The 19446-nt window shown below is 46.3% G+C and overlaps 1 protein-coding gene across 1 annotated transcript in view; it reads right to left on the bottom strand.

Moving 5' to 3' along the window:
• Nucleotides 1-19446, bottom strand: part of SREBF2 (sterol regulatory element binding transcription factor 2) — a 25661-nt gene extending 6215 nt beyond the window's left edge. The window contains exons 1-15 of the mRNA XM_005488685.4: nt 19226-19446; nt 14605-14991; nt 13520-13701; nt 12242-12382; nt 10243-10464; nt 9029-9143; nt 8652-8833; nt 7673-7865; nt 6559-6740; nt 5255-5528; nt 4380-4549; nt 4017-4185; nt 3327-3447; nt 1719-1828; nt 305-437 (exon numbers count right to left, since the gene is read on the bottom strand). Coding sequence (XP_005488742.1) covers nt 305-437; nt 1719-1828; nt 3327-3447; nt 4017-4185; nt 4380-4549; nt 5255-5528; nt 6559-6740; nt 7673-7865; nt 8652-8833; nt 9029-9143; nt 10243-10464; nt 12242-12382; nt 13520-13701; nt 14605-14991; nt 19226-19307 — 2663 coding nt within the window. The 5' untranslated portion in view covers nt 19308-19446. The remainder of the gene's footprint in view (nt 1-304; nt 438-1718; nt 1829-3326; nt 3448-4016; nt 4186-4379; nt 4550-5254; nt 5529-6558; nt 6741-7672; nt 7866-8651; nt 8834-9028; nt 9144-10242; nt 10465-12241; nt 12383-13519; nt 13702-14604; nt 14992-19225) is intronic.

Raw genomic sequence — 19446 nt, 5'->3', positions numbered from 1 at the left:
ATCCTTTCCATCATCACGTGAGTTTTGGTTGATTTTAGAAGGTGGGAGACTGTGCTATTAGAACAAAGCCAAAAGACATCCCTAAAGAAGCAGTTATGACTGTGACTTCTAGTCCACAGCTTTCCCATCAGTATGCAAGCCTTGACCTACACATGAACTACTGAGCACACTGGTACTTGCAAAGCACAAGAGACATGCAGCTCCAGAGCACAGGTAGGTGTGACTCTACAGAACAGCATTAGGGGAAGGAGTCACCCCTGTTTACAAGGAGCAGCAGTTTGAAAAGTGTATGAGGCCTACGCACTCTGACATCTCCAGGGACTTTGGCATGCGCTCCACTTCTGCAAAATGTGACCTCACAGCTGCATCGTCCCCTCTGAGCCAAGCGATGGCCATGGCCACGGCTGCCGACCACCACCGGCACACCACGTCGGGACCTGCAAAACAGAACCAGCGCCTGCAGCCCGGGACAGCACCTGGCTCCCTCACACCTGAGCAAGTGGACAGGTATCACAGGCCCTTGGCAGTGCCTTCCTCTGGGATTGATGCTAATGAGCCCAAACTGATCCCATGGGAACTCAGCCACCCATGGGAATGCTGAAGTGTGCTGCAAGAACACAAAAGAACTTGGCAGCATGCAAACACCCTACATCTGACTGCAAGCAGAGTTTTGGATGGCATGTTTGTACCTTGTCAACAAGAAAGTATCGCACCATCTTGTCTAGAAATTTGTTGACTTCCTTCCTGACAATGATCTCCACTCACCACCCCAAAATATTAACTCCACTCATATATATACTCATGATTGGCACTGACCACTATTAAGACAGTACATTGTGTTCCCTATAGAATTGCCCTCCTTATTTAACATCCCCCCAAAAACTTCCCAGAGCCTGCTGAGGGCAAAAGGATGTTCTGCAACTCTAACCTGCTTTTCAATTCTATGGCAATACTGACCCAAGCACATACTTCTCTTTTAAAAAATAATTATTTCGTTTTCCTACTACGTTTGCTCTATACATTTTAGGTACAGCAGTTAATCTGTGTCTAAAGCTGCACCAGCATCCCAGTGAGCTGCCAGGTGCTGTCTGTACCAACACCAAGCTAAACAAATACTGCAGCAGCCTGTTTCCAACCCAGCCCAAATGAACACAAGGCGCAGAGGGATTCTGCGGCCCTTGCTGTCCACTAAATAAACACCAAGGGACCAAAACAAGCCTTCCCAATATATGCCCAGAGCTTGCTTGCAGCAGAGGCTGCAGGTCTCTGGAGATTGAGAAATATATCTTGACAGCCACTGTAGAAGTGGGGGCAACCCAGTTCAACAGGTAATAAAATGGAAAAAAACCCTTCCTGTACTTCAGCTGCAATGCTGCTGTGTTTGTTTACATGCTCCACCCTTCCTCTTGCTTTGCATTGCTAGGAGCAAGCTCTCAGGCGAGGGCACAGGGTTCAGATTGGAAATAAAATATTGCTCAACAATACAAATAGCAGCAGTCCCTGGCTGGGCACTCAGCATTATAACACAGAGCCAAAATTATAAGCCTTCTTAATCACCTTCTTCCATTCTGAGCTGTGGTACCACACTGGCATGCAATCAGGACTCGCTCCAAGGACTGCATTTCTCCTTGACTAGAGTTTGAGAGGTGGTAGGGAGAGGAAATTTGTATTGGCAGTAAATCCTGCATCTGAAAGAGCTTCAGTTCTGCCAGACTTACCCAGGGCAGACTTGAGTACGGAATTGCTGGCAAAGGGTGGGGCTCCACTTCCCATTGAGTCCAAGAAGGAGTTGAGCAACTTCAGGTACTCCATGGCACCCGAGAATTCACTGAAACAAAGAACAAGGCAGATCTTTGCTAGGCTGTCAAACACAAAATACCAAGGCACTTCTCATTCACAAGTCAAGTTTAAAAAGTGCTGAACCTTTAAGCCCACAGAAAGTTCAAGGTCTGCAAGTAAAACAACACTGGTGGACTGAAGAGACCACCCCATGATTAGAAGTGCAGAGCAATGTGCTGAGAGGAACAGCTTCACATCTCCCCTTTCATGACCACCAGCACAGAACTAGATTTAACCTCAAGGCTCACTTCAAACATAGACACACATTACAAGCTGATTATAGGCTCCTTTTCAGTGACTGCCTCCAAAAGAAGCTGAATACACTTTTTCTGATTATTTACATATATGCAAATATGCAAGAATGGAAGTGACAGCATGTTCTCAGCACTGGTCAGAGAAAATAGCATATACAGCAATGATCTAATTTAACTGGGACATGCTAGAGATGAAGATCTCTTGAGCTCTCACCCCTAGAGTGGGACAAAAAAGCTTGCTGTTGTACTAGATCTAGTCCTTCCCAGGAGAAGACAGGACTCCCAAAGCATAGTGACAATCCACCTCCCTTACACAAATCCTTTTACCTTCTCTCAACAGCAGCATCTGATCACAAGCCATTTAACCAAACTGTTGCTCATTCTTTGCCAGGAAACAGACTGGGAAAAAACCCAAAGCTACAGAGTATTTTTCCTACACGGGTAGGGAAAACAGGATTATCTTCCCATCTGAGGCTTTTACCCACACTTTCTGGGGACAGAATCCTTACAGAGCTTCCCATATATGTATGTAACATTAGCCTGGCACCAGCATATCTGGAGATCAGCAAGAAACAGTGCTGAATTACTAGCAAAGGCTGGCTTCCGGCTTCTTGCAGAGTCCAAGAGAAAGTTGGACACGGTTCAATACAAAAAGCTGCTGTTTCCCACCTATTTTCTTCTTTCATTTGGTCAAAGAGCTTAGAGACAATGACAATTATGTTCAACATCATCTTTCCTCCTCTTGCCACATGTCTGTTTGGTTCTTTACTGCAGGTAGATATCACACTCAGTCAGAAGAACTCATGCACAAAGTAGCAAGCTGGTGGGTGCACTCTCTGACCTGCCAGACCTTCATGCTCTAAAAGCCCTGGACACAGGTCCTAGTCTATAAAAGAGGTAGGTGCACACTCATTTTTGTCCTCCTGAACATTAAACTTTGTCACAACAGAGAAAGTGCCATCTATTTAGCTGCGCAATCAGCCAGTATTACCCCAGCCAACACCAGAAATCCCCACCACTCCCAGGTTCACCTTTGTCTTGAGAGGTTTTAATACCAAGAGGCACAGCTTGCTCTGCTAATAAACAGTGGTGGTCAGACTAGCATTGTCATTCCAAGCCTTTAGCAAGGACTAACCAAGCATTTTGCCCCACAGCACTGGGTCAGTGGTTACAAGCTCTGCCTCAGAGCCTGCTGCTGCGGCCAGCAGTGCCCAGTGGGCCACACATACTCACCATGACTCCTCCTCCTCTTGTCCTGCTACCTCTTTCCTAGTCTGAGGCTTCACAAGTGAATCCACTGCTCGCTCCAGCAGGTTCTCACAGAATGCCTGATGGACCTGTGCAATGGGATCCGCTAGAGAAGAAGGATAAACCAAATCATTTAACTTGCATATTTCCCCAGACACCTCCCAATACACTCAGAAAGAAGAATCAAAATGTAGGAAAGAGCATGATGAAGAATAGTAGAAGGAAATTCTCAAGAAACTAATTGAATTATTTAGAGACTAAGTTTTAGGGCTTTTTTATCCTTTCAATCCCCTTGTAAAGCTGCAGCCTTTGACCAGATCCCTCTTGCACTTCAGCCTCTCAGCAGAACAGTGAAAACACTGCTCTGCAGACGATAAACCCTGGCCACCCCAAAGTCACTCCCCAGACACTCAGGGCCACCTTTGGATTGTGTTCCAGCAGGTAAAGGCACAAGCAGTATGACACAGCACAGGATACAAAGGGTGGCAAGCCAGACCCTGCAGGCTGAGGAGACATCTCAGCTTCTCTTGCCCTCTCACCCATTAGAACCACAAGCAGGATGGGGATAAAAGAACACACTCTCAAACATGACACCTGCTTTTGTCCCAGACAAGAGTGGAGAGACTGCCTCAAAGCACTGGGATGCCCCACACTTGAGAAATGAGTGTCTCTCACCAGGATTCCTTTGCGTGCAGTACAGGCTCTCCTTCGCAGCAGACTTCACCATCCAGCTTCGCTCCACAAAAAACTTCTGTCCCAGGGGGTGGCACAGCCAACGCAACGAGTCAGGAATGGCACTGCGCTCCGAGCTGCACAGGCTCTGAGCCTGGCTGAGAAAGTAGCTCTGGTGAAAGGAGAGGACAAGAGTGAGAACACTGAGGAGAGAGCAGCAACAACAAGGACAAAGATCGTATCATAATTGCAGGCCATATTGTAATTGTGCTAGTAGACGCCCTCCCCAAGATACAGCAATGCCAGCTTCCAGGCTTTCCTAGATCTCTGCTTGAGGGTGTGACCAGGGAAGATAACACAACTCACCGCCAGGAAACCAAGCTTGCCTCCACAGCGGGTTTTCAAGCCAACTGCTGCCGTCAGGTGGATTTCTGCCATTGTGCTGGGTGGGATTTTTTCTTCTGCACACTCAGCCAGATTCACAGCACACAATGCCATGTGCAAGCCCGAGTAAGCTGAGCTGGAGGGAAGTTTACCTGTACCAGCAGGAGAAGGAAAAGTGTTAATTTTTAATCAGTAGTACCAGTTACTAAATACTACCACAATTTGCAAGGCTACTATCCTAAAGAAACAACAAGAACCTGCTGATGTAAGAAGCTTACACTGCTGCTGCTTCAGCTGTTCTTACAGAGTTCTTTTATTGCATGAACCAACAACTAAACCAAACAATAAGCCTCAACCAAGCTGTTGCTACCAGCACTAGAAGTAAAAAGTGCACAAACAAGACAATCAACCAGTAAATTATGATGATGATGATGCAAAAAAAAAGACCATCAACGCTTCCTGACATAAAATCGAAAGTCAAAGCAACGTGCATAAGATCAGAAACCAATATTGAGTCCTTTTCCCTAAAAGGCCTTCATGGCCTACAAAAAAATTACACTCAACAATCTAATAAATCCATAATTAATTAGTTAATCCGACTTTGAGATGCTGCAGGCGAAACTACAATTCTAAACAGCACTGAAATAAAACATTTGAAATCCCTGTCATAAAATCCTGTCATCAACCAATGAACCTGTTCTGGTTTATTAACTGGCTCCTAGAATTTGTCAGGCTAAATTCTAACAGCAGCCCCCCCAGAGGAGAGAGGCTGTAGTGCTCTCCCTGAATGCTCCAGGATCAGCTGAGTCTCCTCATTCAGTAACACCAGACAGCAGATCTGCCACCTCAGCTCCCACCTGTTATGTGGAGCTGATGGAGCTTGTGATATGCCAGGGCAGCATCCCGAGCGCTGGTCTTGGCCTCATCCTCGAATCCAGCGGTGGCCTCCCTCGCCCGCCACTGATGAGAAGTCCTCTTCAGCAGCCACCGCACCAGGGCCAGCTTCTGCAGGCTGTAGCGGATCACATTCCAGGACAGGCTGCAGGCCAAGTCCAGGCGGGAAGCTGGCAGCGCTCGCCCGAGTACTGACAGGCAAGTCTGCAGGTTTGATGCAGCTGCAGCAAAATCACCCTGCAAATGACACAACCAAAGGTTTAGCAACAAAGTCACTACCGGAGACACTTTGGGACCTCCTTGGCACTGGGAGCAAGGCAAACTCATGTGCAAGTCCCTCTTTAGCAGAGGGACATCAACACAGAAACTGAAAACATAACAGTAGTTTACACCAGCTTGAAATCTGGCCCTAAATATACTTTCTACACATGGTTCTGATCCTGTACTCCCTGTGAGACACATCAGCACTAGATGAAAAGAGCTTCCTGCTTTGTCAAACCCCATGGAAATTTCAGGGTCCCTCAACAATACGCTGTATGTAATGTTATAATGTTGGAATGTTGGAGGACACAAGACAGATGATGGACTTTGGACCTGGTTAATATAAGAGATTTGATAACAGGAAGCCTTGGCAAAAGCAAACGGAACTTTGAAAATTAGACTTACATTGCAAGAAGATTAAATCAAACGGGTTTACCAGAAAAAGAAAATCCCATTAAACTCTGCAAGCAAGAGATGTTGTTATATGCATAAGTTTGTGTATGTGATTTTAACCTCATCATTGTAGTACACATTACTAGTCTCCTTGGAATAGTATATAAATGTTTGTATCCCACAATAAAATCTGATTCTGATCACCGAGTCAGTCTACCTGTCTCTCTCCATCATCAATATTATAATATAATGTTTCCTCAACAATAAAGAGGACTTCCAAGACACTAGAAGATAGCAGACAGATATAGCAGAGGCCATACTCTGGATAAAACCCAAGATGTTGCTGCCAAAAACTAATACCAGATGCAGTAGCTACCAATAAGGACAGAAATTAGGAGCCTCTTCCTCTGCTTCCATGCCTCACTAACTTAGGCTGAGTAGGACAGTAATCTGCTCAGAACAACCTGGCAACAGCTTCTCTGAAATCACACAGGATGATCCACTCAAGGAATACAGAATCTAGCAAGTGCCAAGCCACTGCCTCATTGGGAAACATTTACCCACAATCCCATCTAAAAGATGCATTTGATGCAAAACAACGAGTCAGCTTTACCCGTGCCAAATCCAGGTCCGCTTGCTTGCGGTGCCTCCAGAAGGTGACCGAGGACCTTGAGTGCAGCCGGGTCACCGGCTCTCCGTGCACGAGGAGCTTTATGAACACACTCAGTACAATCACTCCATTCACGAGCCACAGGATTAGCGTGGGCATCACCCAACCGAACCAACCAGCTGCATCTACAAAGGATATCCCAAAAAGGAAAGTTAAAATCTAACCTGGACACCAAAAGCCTGGCAATACAACGAGGGCAGACTCCAAAGGGTGTCTTGCTATGCTTGCCACGTATTTAATCAGCTTTTGCAAAGAGTGCAGTTCAATCAGGAAACACCTATACCAACACCTCTTAACCCAAACTCCAACCCTCAACATTCCCAACTAAATGATTATTTTTACAACATTGTTGTATTAAAAAAAATGATCAGCACTTAGTCTTCCAAGAGCTGTCTTCTGATTTTTCTGTAAGACACACCCACAGGTACTCAATACTCCATTATAATTTTCCAATCTTTGTTAAATTTGCAAAGCAACACTGAGGAACCATATTTACCAGTCAGGAAAACAACTGCATGCCTACAGCATCCCCCCACCCTCTCCTAAGCTGAACTTTTAACTATGAATTTTAGGGAATGAGTGTATCAACAAGCCCAGTTGCAAGACTCCATAGCAACAGTGTAGTAATACTCAATCATGAAGTGACAAAAATTAGTCAGTTACTTTAAAAACAAATACAAAGTGAACGTGCCTCAAAGACTGGTGAAGATAGGAAGACGCCCCTTACCCTGAACTACTTTTCAAGTGTCTATGCCAAAAACCCAAGCTGCTGGGCTACAAATAGGTGCCCCCTCAACCTCAACACACTGAGCTATGGCTGGTTTATGCAAGAAGAACACTGGATGTGAATTGGAGCCACATCCAAGCTGGCTCTCCTTCCATGCCCTGCACTGCAGTTGCTGCCCTTCCCCACCCACTGAACAAAGGTCGTACAACTCCCTGCGCACACAAAGCCATCCTGCTGAACCACAGCCACCCTTCACTTTGTGACCAGGTGGCTTTTAGGGGGACTGTAAGGCTGGACGTACCCATGGCCCAGAGCACGCCAGCCCTTTACCTGAGTCGATGGTCAGCACGCTCCTGCCGGAGCCATGGCGCACCAGGCTGTCGGACTCGGGGCTCCCTCGCACGTCCAGGAGGGATGTCAGCGGATTGAAGGAAAGGCAAAGGAATGTGAGAGCACACAGGAGGATTCGAGAGCGATCCACCATACCAAGCGCCACAGGAGGGGAGTCAGGGTCATCTTTAACCTTCAAGGGAATAGAAATGGAGAGAAAAAGAAGAGAAAACCCAATGCTTACCATTCTGGAGCACAAAAAATGTTTATGCCAAGGAAGGGGTAGGGAAGAAGGAGGAACAGAACATGTATAAATTTGCTTTTGAGCTCTAGATCAACAAAAACTCCAGTAAAGCTTTTCTTAGCTTAGTAAGATAAGGCTGAAATATTTGACTGCCTTCAACTTCCTTCTGTGTTCAGTCATGTCAAGTATTAACTGTAACTGTATCCCTGGGTTAGGCTAGGATTAACCTTTGCTGCCCTTACTCTTTCGAGGATCTCCCAGAAAACCCATTTCTGCGATATCCATAAAACAAACCCATAAGCCCAAGACAGCTAACAGCTTTTTGTTACTCTGAATACTTATGGTCTCATTAACCACAACTGATGTCATCATCCATTTCCAAGTTCTCCTGCTTTACTCACTGGACATACATATGCTGGAAAGCCATGGGCTCCTTGGGTAATGAACATGCACTTTAAATCCACAGAGACTGTACAGGGGCTGAAGGATAAGTACAGTTCTTCCAGCAACTAAAGGTACAGCTCAGGTAAAACAGCTCAGGCAATAGTCTCAGTAATTTAAAGAAAGACAGAACACAAAGATGCACCCTCCTCACCCTTACAAAGGATCTCTAAGCCCTGCAAATCTGCTTGCCAGATGTCTGCTGGTTCCACTCTTGAGAATAAGAACTCAAATTCTGGCTCTTCAACATCCTGAAGAAGATAGCTTGTATTTGACAGTTAAAGTCACAACTACCTTTGCATCATCAAGGAGAGGGCTTCCTGGCTCTGAATCAATGGAATAGGGAGAGAAGCCAGCCGGAGATCCTGAATCAGATGCTGGAGGAGACATCAGCAGCACATTCTGGTTGAAGTCATCAATCTTCAGGTCTACATCGTTGTCAACCAGACTGCTCAGGTCAATGCCCTTCAACAGCTCTGAAAAAAATCAGAGTGCCTTATGGACATGTTACTCCATCCTGACTCCTGTCAGTAGCTCTCAGATTGGCTCAGTCATCTGGAGTAACACTGGCCACTATCCACACAACCTCTGTGAAGGATAAGGAGCTGCAAGACAACATCCTACATCCATGCTGACTGCCTCCCATCTGCTACAGAGCCTCCACAACTTACTGTTTTTTTGGTTAGCCAGCTTCAGAACCATGTTCTCTTGCCTCAGCTTATGGTTAGCTTGCTGCAGGTATTTAATGTAGTCAATGGCTTTTCTCAGGACTCCAGACTTGTGCATCTGTAAGGAATTTAATGTACAAAAAGCAGTTTATATTAAGAGCATCAAAGGATCACTGCTGCCTATAGGAATACCACAACCCTTTGTATTATGTGATGAAAAAATGGTATAAAGGACTCTCAGCAGCTGCAAAGCAGCCATTAGCAGAGCATGCTCTGTGGGTAGGGTATCAAAGATGGACAAGGATGAGGTCTCTCTAAGATCTTTTAAAAACAGTACAAGAGAAACTGATTAACATCCAAATTACAATGGAGTTCACACTTAGGTTTCAGCCAGAAACAGTCCCTTGAAAGTACCACAGTTTGTAAATTAAGTGGATCAGTTCTGGGACAGAACAAGCTGCCTAATCACCGATAAATTCTAAGATAAGTAGTTCCCTCCTTGCCTTACTCACTTGGCCATCTCCATGCAAATCCCTGCTTCCAGCAGCAGTGGGCAAGTTTATCTTCTAAACATAAGCCAAAAGTACTATGAAGCCACTGCACAACACATGTTTTCAAAAGCTTCCACTTCCAGCAATAGGAGGTGACTTCACTAGTGCACTTATTCGTGCAGTAGTCACAGGAGGTATCAAGAATACTACTGCCTGCCTCACCAGCATGAGGTAAAGCAAGTGGGAACAAACCCTGAATATGTGGTGCAAGAAAGCTTCCAATATTTGAGCAAGCAGGAGTTTTTACATCTCAGTGTCTGAAGGAAATAAACTGGAAAGCTCTGTAAACCCTCATCCTTACTGCAGTCACATGGAAAAGGAAACAATTGAAGCAAGATCTTGTTTAGCTGAGTTATCAAAACGTCCACTTGGATATTCTACCTAGAGGGCCTATTTTAAGTTTGATCTAATTAATATAATAACAAATGCATAAGGTATAGCTTATTTTCAAGAAATAGTACCACTAGCATAGTAAAATTAATATTTTACAGATGACCCTTCCTGAATACAATATGGAACACAAGTGATTCTCACCAGCCTTACCCCAACACACGTGTGCATGCTACTAACAGCTGCATGTACCCAAATGCTTCATTTGGTAGAGCAAATGAGCACCTGCAGACAAGGATTTGTGACACCACATTTGCACTTATCTCCCATCTTTACCTTGGCATCTGTCCCCATGACCAGGTCCTTCAGCTCAATGATTTTGTCATTTATGGACGACCGGTAGCGCTTTTCAATGATGTTGTGAGTTGTTCTCCTCTCTCCTTCTTTGGGTGGTTCAGGTTGCTTGACACCCCCAGGAACTTGTTTAATAGGCACCTTTTCTTGTCCCACCATCACTGGCATTGTGGTCAAAATGGTCCCATTGCTCCCAACAAGGGTCTACAAAGACAAAGACCACACATACCAAGTGTCAAAAGCAATCAGCCAATTTAGATAAGGTTTATGATGGCAAAAGAAGGAGTAAACAGGAATCAGGAAAAGTTGGTACAGCTCAGAAAATGTGTGAGATGCCAAAATCCTTCAATCTTTCTTGGCTGGCACAAGCACTGGCACAGCAACACAGGAAAAATCTGTCACTCTGGCTCCCACACTGGTCACTGTGGAATAGCAACATCTCTTGTTCTCCAAGCACATCAACATTTCTGCCAGTACTACGCTCTGTTCATCCATTTAAATAGAGAAAGGGACTAAAGCTCCCCCTTGTTCCTACAATCTTTACACTCCAAGTGTCAAAATCCACCTTTTCTACGGACAAATAATAATGAAAACAGCAACAGCCTACACTGCTTCCACTGACACAACAACAACGCTGGAAAGGATCCAACTATGAAAAAACAACCTTTGGCTTAAGGAACACAGTTCAAATTGATTTGAATTTCATTAGATGAAAAAAAAAAACCAACCCATAAGCTATAAAAATGCCTTAATATGAGGAGCTAAGACTAATGAGTGATCTACAGCAGAATGGAAAGCTCAAACTTGGACATCTAGATGTAGGACAGATTGTCTAAGCAAACCAAAGCAGTATGTACTCAGAAATAAAAAATTATGAATCCCACCAGAACAGCTGCACAGAGGGCTCCTAGGACAGCTGTAATGAAAGAAAGTTCAGACTGCTTAATCCAGCAAAGCAAGATTTAGAGAAAGGCACATGTGCTCTCTGAAGTACACCAAGGATCAGAGAGGCAAGTAACTATGGAGAGTAAGTTATTTCTGTCAAAAAAACAAACATAGTAACTAGCCTAGAGCAGCTAGCCATGAGAATAAAGTAGTAATGAGCAATTTCAGAAAAAATTTCGACTGAAATAGTCTCCTAATTAGGATACAAAAAATTAATTCGGTTTCAAGCTGGAACTTGACAAATAAGTGAATTTAAGTCCTATACCTTTCCTTGGCTAATATCCTCCTAATTTCAGTGTGTTCAAACATGCCTCATCTAGACACAATCTTGTAAGCCTCAAGTTGTGTAAAAACGTCATCTAAAAGCAAGCAGATTATTGAAGATTTTAGCCTGGCTGCTAATAAGTATCTAAGAAGCCTACCATGCTATTGCAAAACAAGTCAAAATTTAAGTCCACACTGACAAGCTTATCTCCCCCAGTAAATATTTATACAAAGATATCTGTTCAGAACATACAAGATCATAATAAATGTTTCATTGGGGGCATAAATTTCTAAGACTTGATTAGAAGTGGAGGCCATGAAGTACAATTGCCACCTCCAATGAATATGACAAATCCTCCCTGCAATGCCTCTGAAAAGTAGTTTAATTAGTTGTCACAATTAATGTATTACTATTAGACACTACTGAGGGGCAAAAGGAAGTTCCACAGGTACTCTGAGCAAGTTAGCTTTTGGCTTCAAGTTAAAAACTAGATTAGTTTCTAGGCCATATTCCTCATAGTACCAGAAAAAGTTAAACAGAAATGTGCCCTTGATCTTTGCTTACTGGCCATGGGAAGGCAGCCAAACAATACAATCTGTGTGCTTACCCTTGACAGAAACAGGGTATTACTTGCCCTGGACGTGTGTACAACAGCCCTCAAATCCCCCTCTTGTCTGTGCCACTGCAGAACACTAAAGCACAAATCTCTTCCTTGTGTTAATAGCAAAGGACAACAGTGAGGAGAGGGATGGAAGGACAGCCATAGGGTACCTGCAGAGCTGTGGTCTGAATGGGAGCAGTGAGTGCTGTCAGTGCTGGGTTCTGTACTGCAGCCATAACAGGATTGCCATCTGTTTTCAGAGTTGTCAACACCAGGGAATCCGTTTTTATGATCTGAGGTTGGACGAGAACCTAGGTTGAAGAGAGTTACAGGTGAAGAGGAGAACAGGCTCAAATTTCCCTGCTGATCTCAGTAGCCAGAGGTAAGCACTGACAGAGCTTTAATAGCTTTACAACTTGGTGGCTGGCAAAAGAGCAAGGTATTTCTTTGACTTGTACCCTGCATCACCTGGATGCTTTCCAATACAAACCCTGAGCAGGAGACAGGCTGAACAGCAGTGGATAGAGTGGGGCAGAGGAACCACCAGGACAGTGGTTTTCAAATCAGTCACCAGAAGTAAACAAGTATATAAAAACACAAAAGAGCTGATGGAAAAGCTGCTTTCCCCTCTCCAGTTACACCTATAATTAGCTCTCTACATTAACTGTCTGAGTATTCAGTCTAACACAGCTAGGACAGTCTGCTTTGGCAAACACCCATAGTAGCATCTCCTGCGATTTCACTGAAAGGATCTGTGCCTTCAACATCAAGTAGATCAAAATCCACTCTAGGTTATTTTGCTCTTATTTCTTTCAAATACCTTGTTGACTCTGAGGACACCAGAGATGGCATAACACAACTGAACCATAATAGCTTTGTCATACTGCGTCTCATAGACAAACAATTTTCTTAAATACAAAGATGCACAACAGTGAAAAAAAAATCACATGGCACAGTAAAACAGTAAAACAATTAAAAAACATGACAGAAGAATTAAAAGAACACATTCCACTATCAACCAGTCCTTATAAGATGTGGTAAAGGTGATGGACGCGCAAAGAAGGCGGCAAAAGTCAAAGAAAGCCTGTTCAACTAAGTTTCCAACTGGGTTTGGCAGTACCAAGTTAAAAAATAATTTTAGACTGCATTTAGTTATGGTTTTACTGAAAACAGTTGCTGAGCATTGCCCAGAAGTCACATCACATCTCACAACAGGAACTCTCACATATGACCTGCATGAAGTAAAATGCTTCTGGGACACAGGCTGGCTAGAACCTCTCAGGTTTCTAAACCTCTCAGGTCTAGAAACATTTGTGCAGAAGCAATCCCAGCCAGTATCGCCAGCCCTACAGCTTCAGCACTTCTCCCCAGACGAGCCAGGGGACCAGACACACGAAAGCACCTTCTTGTTCTGCTGGATCCCCCCATCATGCTGCATTTTTACTTACTGGAACTTGCTGAACCTGTGGTGCAGCAACAGTCTGGACCGTGGCAGGCGTTAAGGTCTGGATGGTGCCGTTGGCAGCCTGTGTCAGCACTCGCTGGGCCTGCACCGTCTGCACCTGCTGCTGGATTGTCACTGGCTGGACCTGCGAGGATGTCACCAGGCTCTGGACCTGAGGCTGGAGAACTGAAAAGCACAAGAGATGTCAGAAATGGTCAAAGACACACATCTCCCTCCTGGAGCCCAGAAACACTCCTAGCATCACTCTTCTCCTCACTTCTTCTTAGCAGGCAGCATTCATCTAACACATCCCACATGTTGGGAGACTTCCAGCTGCTTTGGTGCTTTCTGCAAGAGGGCACTGCACCTAGAACAGCAGCTTTCCAGGAGGCAGAGGGTCAGCTAAGAGAAAATAGAGCCAAAACCCTTTAGGCTGATAGCACAGGACTCTGCTTCAGTGGCATTATACAGGCCATCCAAGCTGCACTTTCCCCCTCCCCCTGGTCTTGGTGAATCATGGACCCAATCTGTCATGTAAAGAATCAAAACCTACTGAAGAGGATCAAATCATCCAGCATTCACAAAGGAAGATTGCTAAATATTCCTGCAGGTGTGTCTGCTCAGTGCAAGCACTGAGCTCCATAGTTTGGTAGATAAAATGTGCCTTCATTCCAGACTGCTGTGTGGGACAGACTGGATCTGCCCAGTGTACCCATCAGTGAGAGGATAGGGTTGCCAACAATGATGTTTTAAGACATCTTTTCTCAACGAGCCATAGGGCAGAAGGCCAGGCCAGAGGAGAAGAGCAAAACAACAATTATGCTAAGAGGTTGCACAAAAACACTTAAGATCTCATTCCTGACAATTTCTCATGCTCCCCAACTCCAAAGCCTCACAGGTAGGAGGAAGGACACCCCACAGGCAGCATCACAAGAAAAGGATCATCAGGCTTGTCATGGCTGAGGATGCACTTGGAGTTTGAACACTGATGCCATTTACTGCAAGTGCACCAGGCACGTCCACAGCCTGAGCATCCTGGAATCTCGTGTGCACCAGGCACACCGGTAGCCTGAGCACCTCAAGCACTACCTTGGAAGCTTGTGGCTGCATTCTGGTAGATGACAGGCTGCTGGATAATCCTGGTCTGGGGAGCAGAGCTGAAGGTTGGTGTGATCATGACGGCCTGCTGCTGGAGCTGAGGCTGCACCGAGGGCCGCGGCTGCAGGACTGGCGCCGAGCGAGGAGGGGCTGCAGGCGCTGTCTGCGCCGCCTTCACGGGCAGGCTCTGCAGCTGGGGGGATGCCGGGGGTGCAGGGAAGGTCTGCAGCTGCACCTGGCTGAAGGGCTGCTGCAACTGCGGCTCCAGGGTCCCGCTGCTGCTGCCACCGCCGCTGCTGCCCTGGAAGGTGCTGGACAAGGGATCCATAAACAGGTCCGTGAAGTCTCCTCCCTGGTTATTGACAAACTGCAGCATCTCTGCAAAACAGAAGAGAATTTGTCCAACACTATTTCGTCACCTGCATACTTTGACACCTGCCGTTTACATCATGGAATTATGGTGTGTGCACAGAAGGGAGCTCTGGGTCCTTCAAAACCTTCAGAAAACATCACACCAATGTAACACCTCCAGAGAGACCAGGACGTGGCCAGCAGCAAAGCACTGCTGCTGCTGTTCAGGGCAAAAAGTAAGACCCTCCCTCAACACTTTACAGACAACCAGATCCAAGAACAGACTAGAATTTAAAGCCACCTCCAATATATATCTAAAATATTAGAGTCTTGCTCTATCACTCCTTCAGTCTAACCCTTGCAGAAGGAAAAAACCAAGCACCTCCACAATTCCAGCACTAATCATTCTCCCACCCAACTTTTTGGAGCTTTCAAGTCCCCTGTCTGTACTGCCCCATAAAACATCTGGAAAAGGAAGATACAGGATAAGAATTCATCTGATCTCTCTTTTACTTACAAGCATAACAAAAGTTCAGGAAAAACCATAAAAGGAAACACCACTTTATAAATCTGTACCAGGATACATCCATGCATGTGTTTAAAACATCAGAGTAACTTCTTCTGTTGGTTTTATGCCTGCAATCACTGCACAACAGGCTTTCTCCATCCCACCTTCTCCAGGATTTTATGAACTCACATCAAGAAGCTCCTACTGCAACACTATAGGCCTTTCCCCTAGAGGTGAACATTTCACAATCAAGAGATCATTGCTCACAAGTAGAGCTTCTTCTTCCTTCCATCTAATCCAATTTAATACCTTAAGATATGTGAATGCTTTTCCTGATCTGTGTGCAGGCAGTGGCATGAGGAATCACACATTCTTCCCCACCCCAGGACCTGTCCCTGTTGCACTGGCTCTTCCATGGTCTTTTGAAAGTCCTATATCTTTTTTGCTGGAAACAGGAAAAGAGGGGACCCACAAACCTAAGAGAAATTATAACAAAATAATAAATATGTGTTTAGGAAGCAAAAAATAGATTTCTTATTTATAGGAAAAAATACAGCAAAGGGCTTCTTACACCAAGACCTTTCTCATTCACAAACCCCAAAGGATGTCACTGCTGTGATTTATGAAGCAGGTTTGAAGCAGTAAACTTTTGACAAGAAGCTTCCACGGATTATAACCCAGCAATAGGAGGGCTATTAATTTGTTCAGCACTCTGAAATGCCACCCACACATTATCCAATTAATTTGTCTGACACTCCTTTGTCTGAAACAGAGCAAAGGGATGAATCCTCCTCCAAGCCTCCTGCTCCCTCAACACACATTACAACATATTTCTGTGATACTACCACTCTTCCCTTTGGATAGCAATCCCTCCACACCCTGACACACATTTAAGCACTGGCCATGACCACTGCTCTCAAGAACGGGAGTCTGTTGGAGGGAAGAGCTTGGGAGGAGATGTGTCCTCCTGACCTGTTCACAGCCTGACACAAGTGGGGACGCACAGCTCCCCCAGCACGAGGTACAGCCAGCCTCAGGGACCAAACCCTTGTCTCCACTCTTCACTAGAGGAATGAAAGATTTTTTTTTTTAATGCATTGCTTTAACTGGCTTTCACAAAACTGTTTCAAGATCAACATCTAGCTGGATATTAAACAGCTCTTCACATTCCAAGTGACTTCAGCTAAGCCCATCCCAAATAACCCTCACCATGATAAAACTGATAATCCAGACTACGTCTCAAACTCTGCATTTGATGGTATTGCTATTTCACTATCAGACAACACAACTAAAAGTAGGGAATAAACAAATCAGATGAGATTTGCTCTGGAAGAGTAAATTCCAGCATAAGAACAAAATTTTAAGCACTATGCTTTAAAGAATGTTGTGTTCAATGCAGCAGATTTAACAGATTATTTTAAAAACTACTCCTGCTCTCACAAGTTAAATCACATCTTTATGACAGACTTAACTTTGACTAAATGCAAGAAGTCTTAAGCTTAATTTTTAAGAATTAAGGCTGCCAGGAAGTCTGCCACTCTTAATTAAAACCCACCTCTTTTAAAGGGCTCAAGAGCTTTCCTAATAACCACACACAAAAAAAAAAAAAAAAAAAAAGGCAAGAGAAACAGACAACACCCAAAATCTAAATCTCTGCTTTTTAAAACACCTTTGCCTACCCAGAAATCAGAATATCTACACTGACTGTGAGAAACCTCAGATGCTTCTGGAGCCATCAGTGATAAACCCAGTGTCACCCAAGCACTGGCACCGTCTGTGCCAGAGGTATCTCAGGCCCTAAAGCAGAGTGACCTTACTGCAGAACAAAATCCCAGCCCAACCCAAGGCTAAAAAATGTCAACAAGGTACTACAAAACCAAAACTTAGCCCACCAAGGGCTTCTGCCACTTTCATCTGCCCAGGGCCTGAATACCAGGCAGAAAGGCAAGGGCTGGGCTTCAGCTGCCTCTCCCCGGCAGTGGCTCAGCTCTCTGGCACAGAGGCTGCTCTTCCTCACACTCCTGGAGGTGCTGTGCTCTGAGAAAAAGAAAGCAGCAGAGACTTCAACTTCAATAGACAGAAACAACCTCTGTCCTGAACCCTGATGTGCTTTGACCTCCCAGGGACTCAGACCTTGAGCTGCGATGCTGCCCAGCAGTGCCTGCCAGCAAGAGATGCCCATGGCTGGTGGAACAGCTTGTGCTGGGGCAAGAGGCAGAGCCTCTTGTGCCACTCCTGTGTCCTGTCTGGAAGTATGAACCCAGTGAGCAGTGATATCCCAGAGCACATCCACCACAAAAAACCAAAATCCACGCAACAGGCAGTGAGGAGCTCCCTCAGTCTGAACAGGAGAGGAACACCCACAAGACGACTTAAAAACCAAATGAAAACCCATGGAAAATTTCAAACCCTGAGATGAATCCATGCTGATGCACAAAAAAAGCAGGATTGTCACGTATCCTTCCCCGGGAAAATCCACCCTGGAGGTGGGGAGGAAAGTGAAGCTCTTTTCCTAAGTTACTCATGGCTCTGAATCACACCTCCCAGGGCACACCTCAGTTCAGAGCCATTGCTGCGTTTATCAATTCCTTTCCGTTTCCGTATGGAACCTGAGACCTCATTACGTGGAGCTCAAACAACAGCAAACACCTCCTCCAATGTGCACTGTCAAACTTCATGAGCAATAACCAAGCCCACTGCACTCTCACGAGGTACATTCTTCTTTTACAACCAAACAAAAAAAGGAGTATAAATTTCACCCCAAGCCATGTGGCAAATCAGTGTCAATTAGAAACCTAAAAATACTGGTAAAATTTCATCTCCCAGCCGCTAAACAAAGATATTTTGGACACCACCAAAACTGAGCTCTGTTTGGGATTACAGCCCAGCAGAGCAGTGAGCTAAGACAGGAGCTCATTTCCACCAGCCTACAGCATAGACCACACCGAGAAATGTAATTTTAAATGTGGCTTTCAGGAGCTGCTCGGCGTCGCCAAAAATACACATAAAATAGGCGTCAAACGCAGGCGCTTCATTTTGCTGCACTTCGGCGGAAAACAGGGGTTTTCTCACAGGTCTGTGCTGTGCCAGCGATGCAGTAAAGTTTCAGGGTGACAGGGAAAATGGGAAATTGAAGCAGTTAGAGCTGTTTGGATGCAGGAGCGCTTGGAGGCTCGGCCTCCCACGGGCACTAGTGGAAGCGCAGCCTCAGCCATCGTTTATCACCTACTTTAAAGTAGCCACGAGGAAACACGGGGGGACCGTGGGCAGCGGCGGCAGCAGGGGGACAGGGGCAGCGCTTTCCCCGACCCCTCCCCAGGCCGGCCACCGTGGAAGGGCGGGCTCGGCAGCTCGGACTCCCACGGCCTTCCTGCGGCTACGGCCTCCGCTCCGGGCGGGCGGCAGCCCCGCGAGAGTCGCTCAGAAGCGCTCCCCTGACAGGGCGGACACGCGTGGCCGCTCCCAGGCGGGCGCTGCCCGGCGGGACGGGCTCCGCTGCCCCGCCTGTGCCCACGCGGGATGGTGGCACAGGGGGATGCCCGCTCCCCCCGCGCCCGTGGCAGCCCATACCGCGTGGGAAGCGCCGTCACCCCGAACACTCCAGAAGCACGATGCAAGGACCGCCCGCCCACGCCTCCTGCCCCGGCAGCCGCGGGCCCGCGCGGGGACACCCGGGCGCTCCCTCCAACACGCGTGGGGACCCCACGCGCGCCGTCTCCACCCCATCCCCCCGCTCCTTCCCGCAGCGCCTACCGTCGATGTCGCCCAGGGTGAGCTCGTCGCTCAGCTCAGTCAGCGTGTCCATGTTTTCGGCGGCCAGCTCGCCGCCCTCCATGGCGCAGGGCCCGCCGCCGCCCCGGGCGCTCAAGCGGAGGTTGCTGCCGCTGCCGGCGGGCGCCGCCGACCCCGCGCCATCTTGGGCCGGCCCGCGGCCCCGCCCCCGCGGCCCGGGCGCGCGCGCCCCCCGCGGTTTG

The sequence above is a fragment of the Zonotrichia albicollis genome, chromosome 4 (assembly GCF_047830755.1).
Source record: "Zonotrichia albicollis isolate bZonAlb1 chromosome 4, bZonAlb1.hap1, whole genome shotgun sequence".
In the NCBI taxonomy this organism is placed as follows: domain Eukaryota; kingdom Metazoa; phylum Chordata; class Aves; order Passeriformes; family Passerellidae; genus Zonotrichia; species Zonotrichia albicollis.
This window is presented reverse-complemented; position numbering and strand designations above follow the sequence as displayed.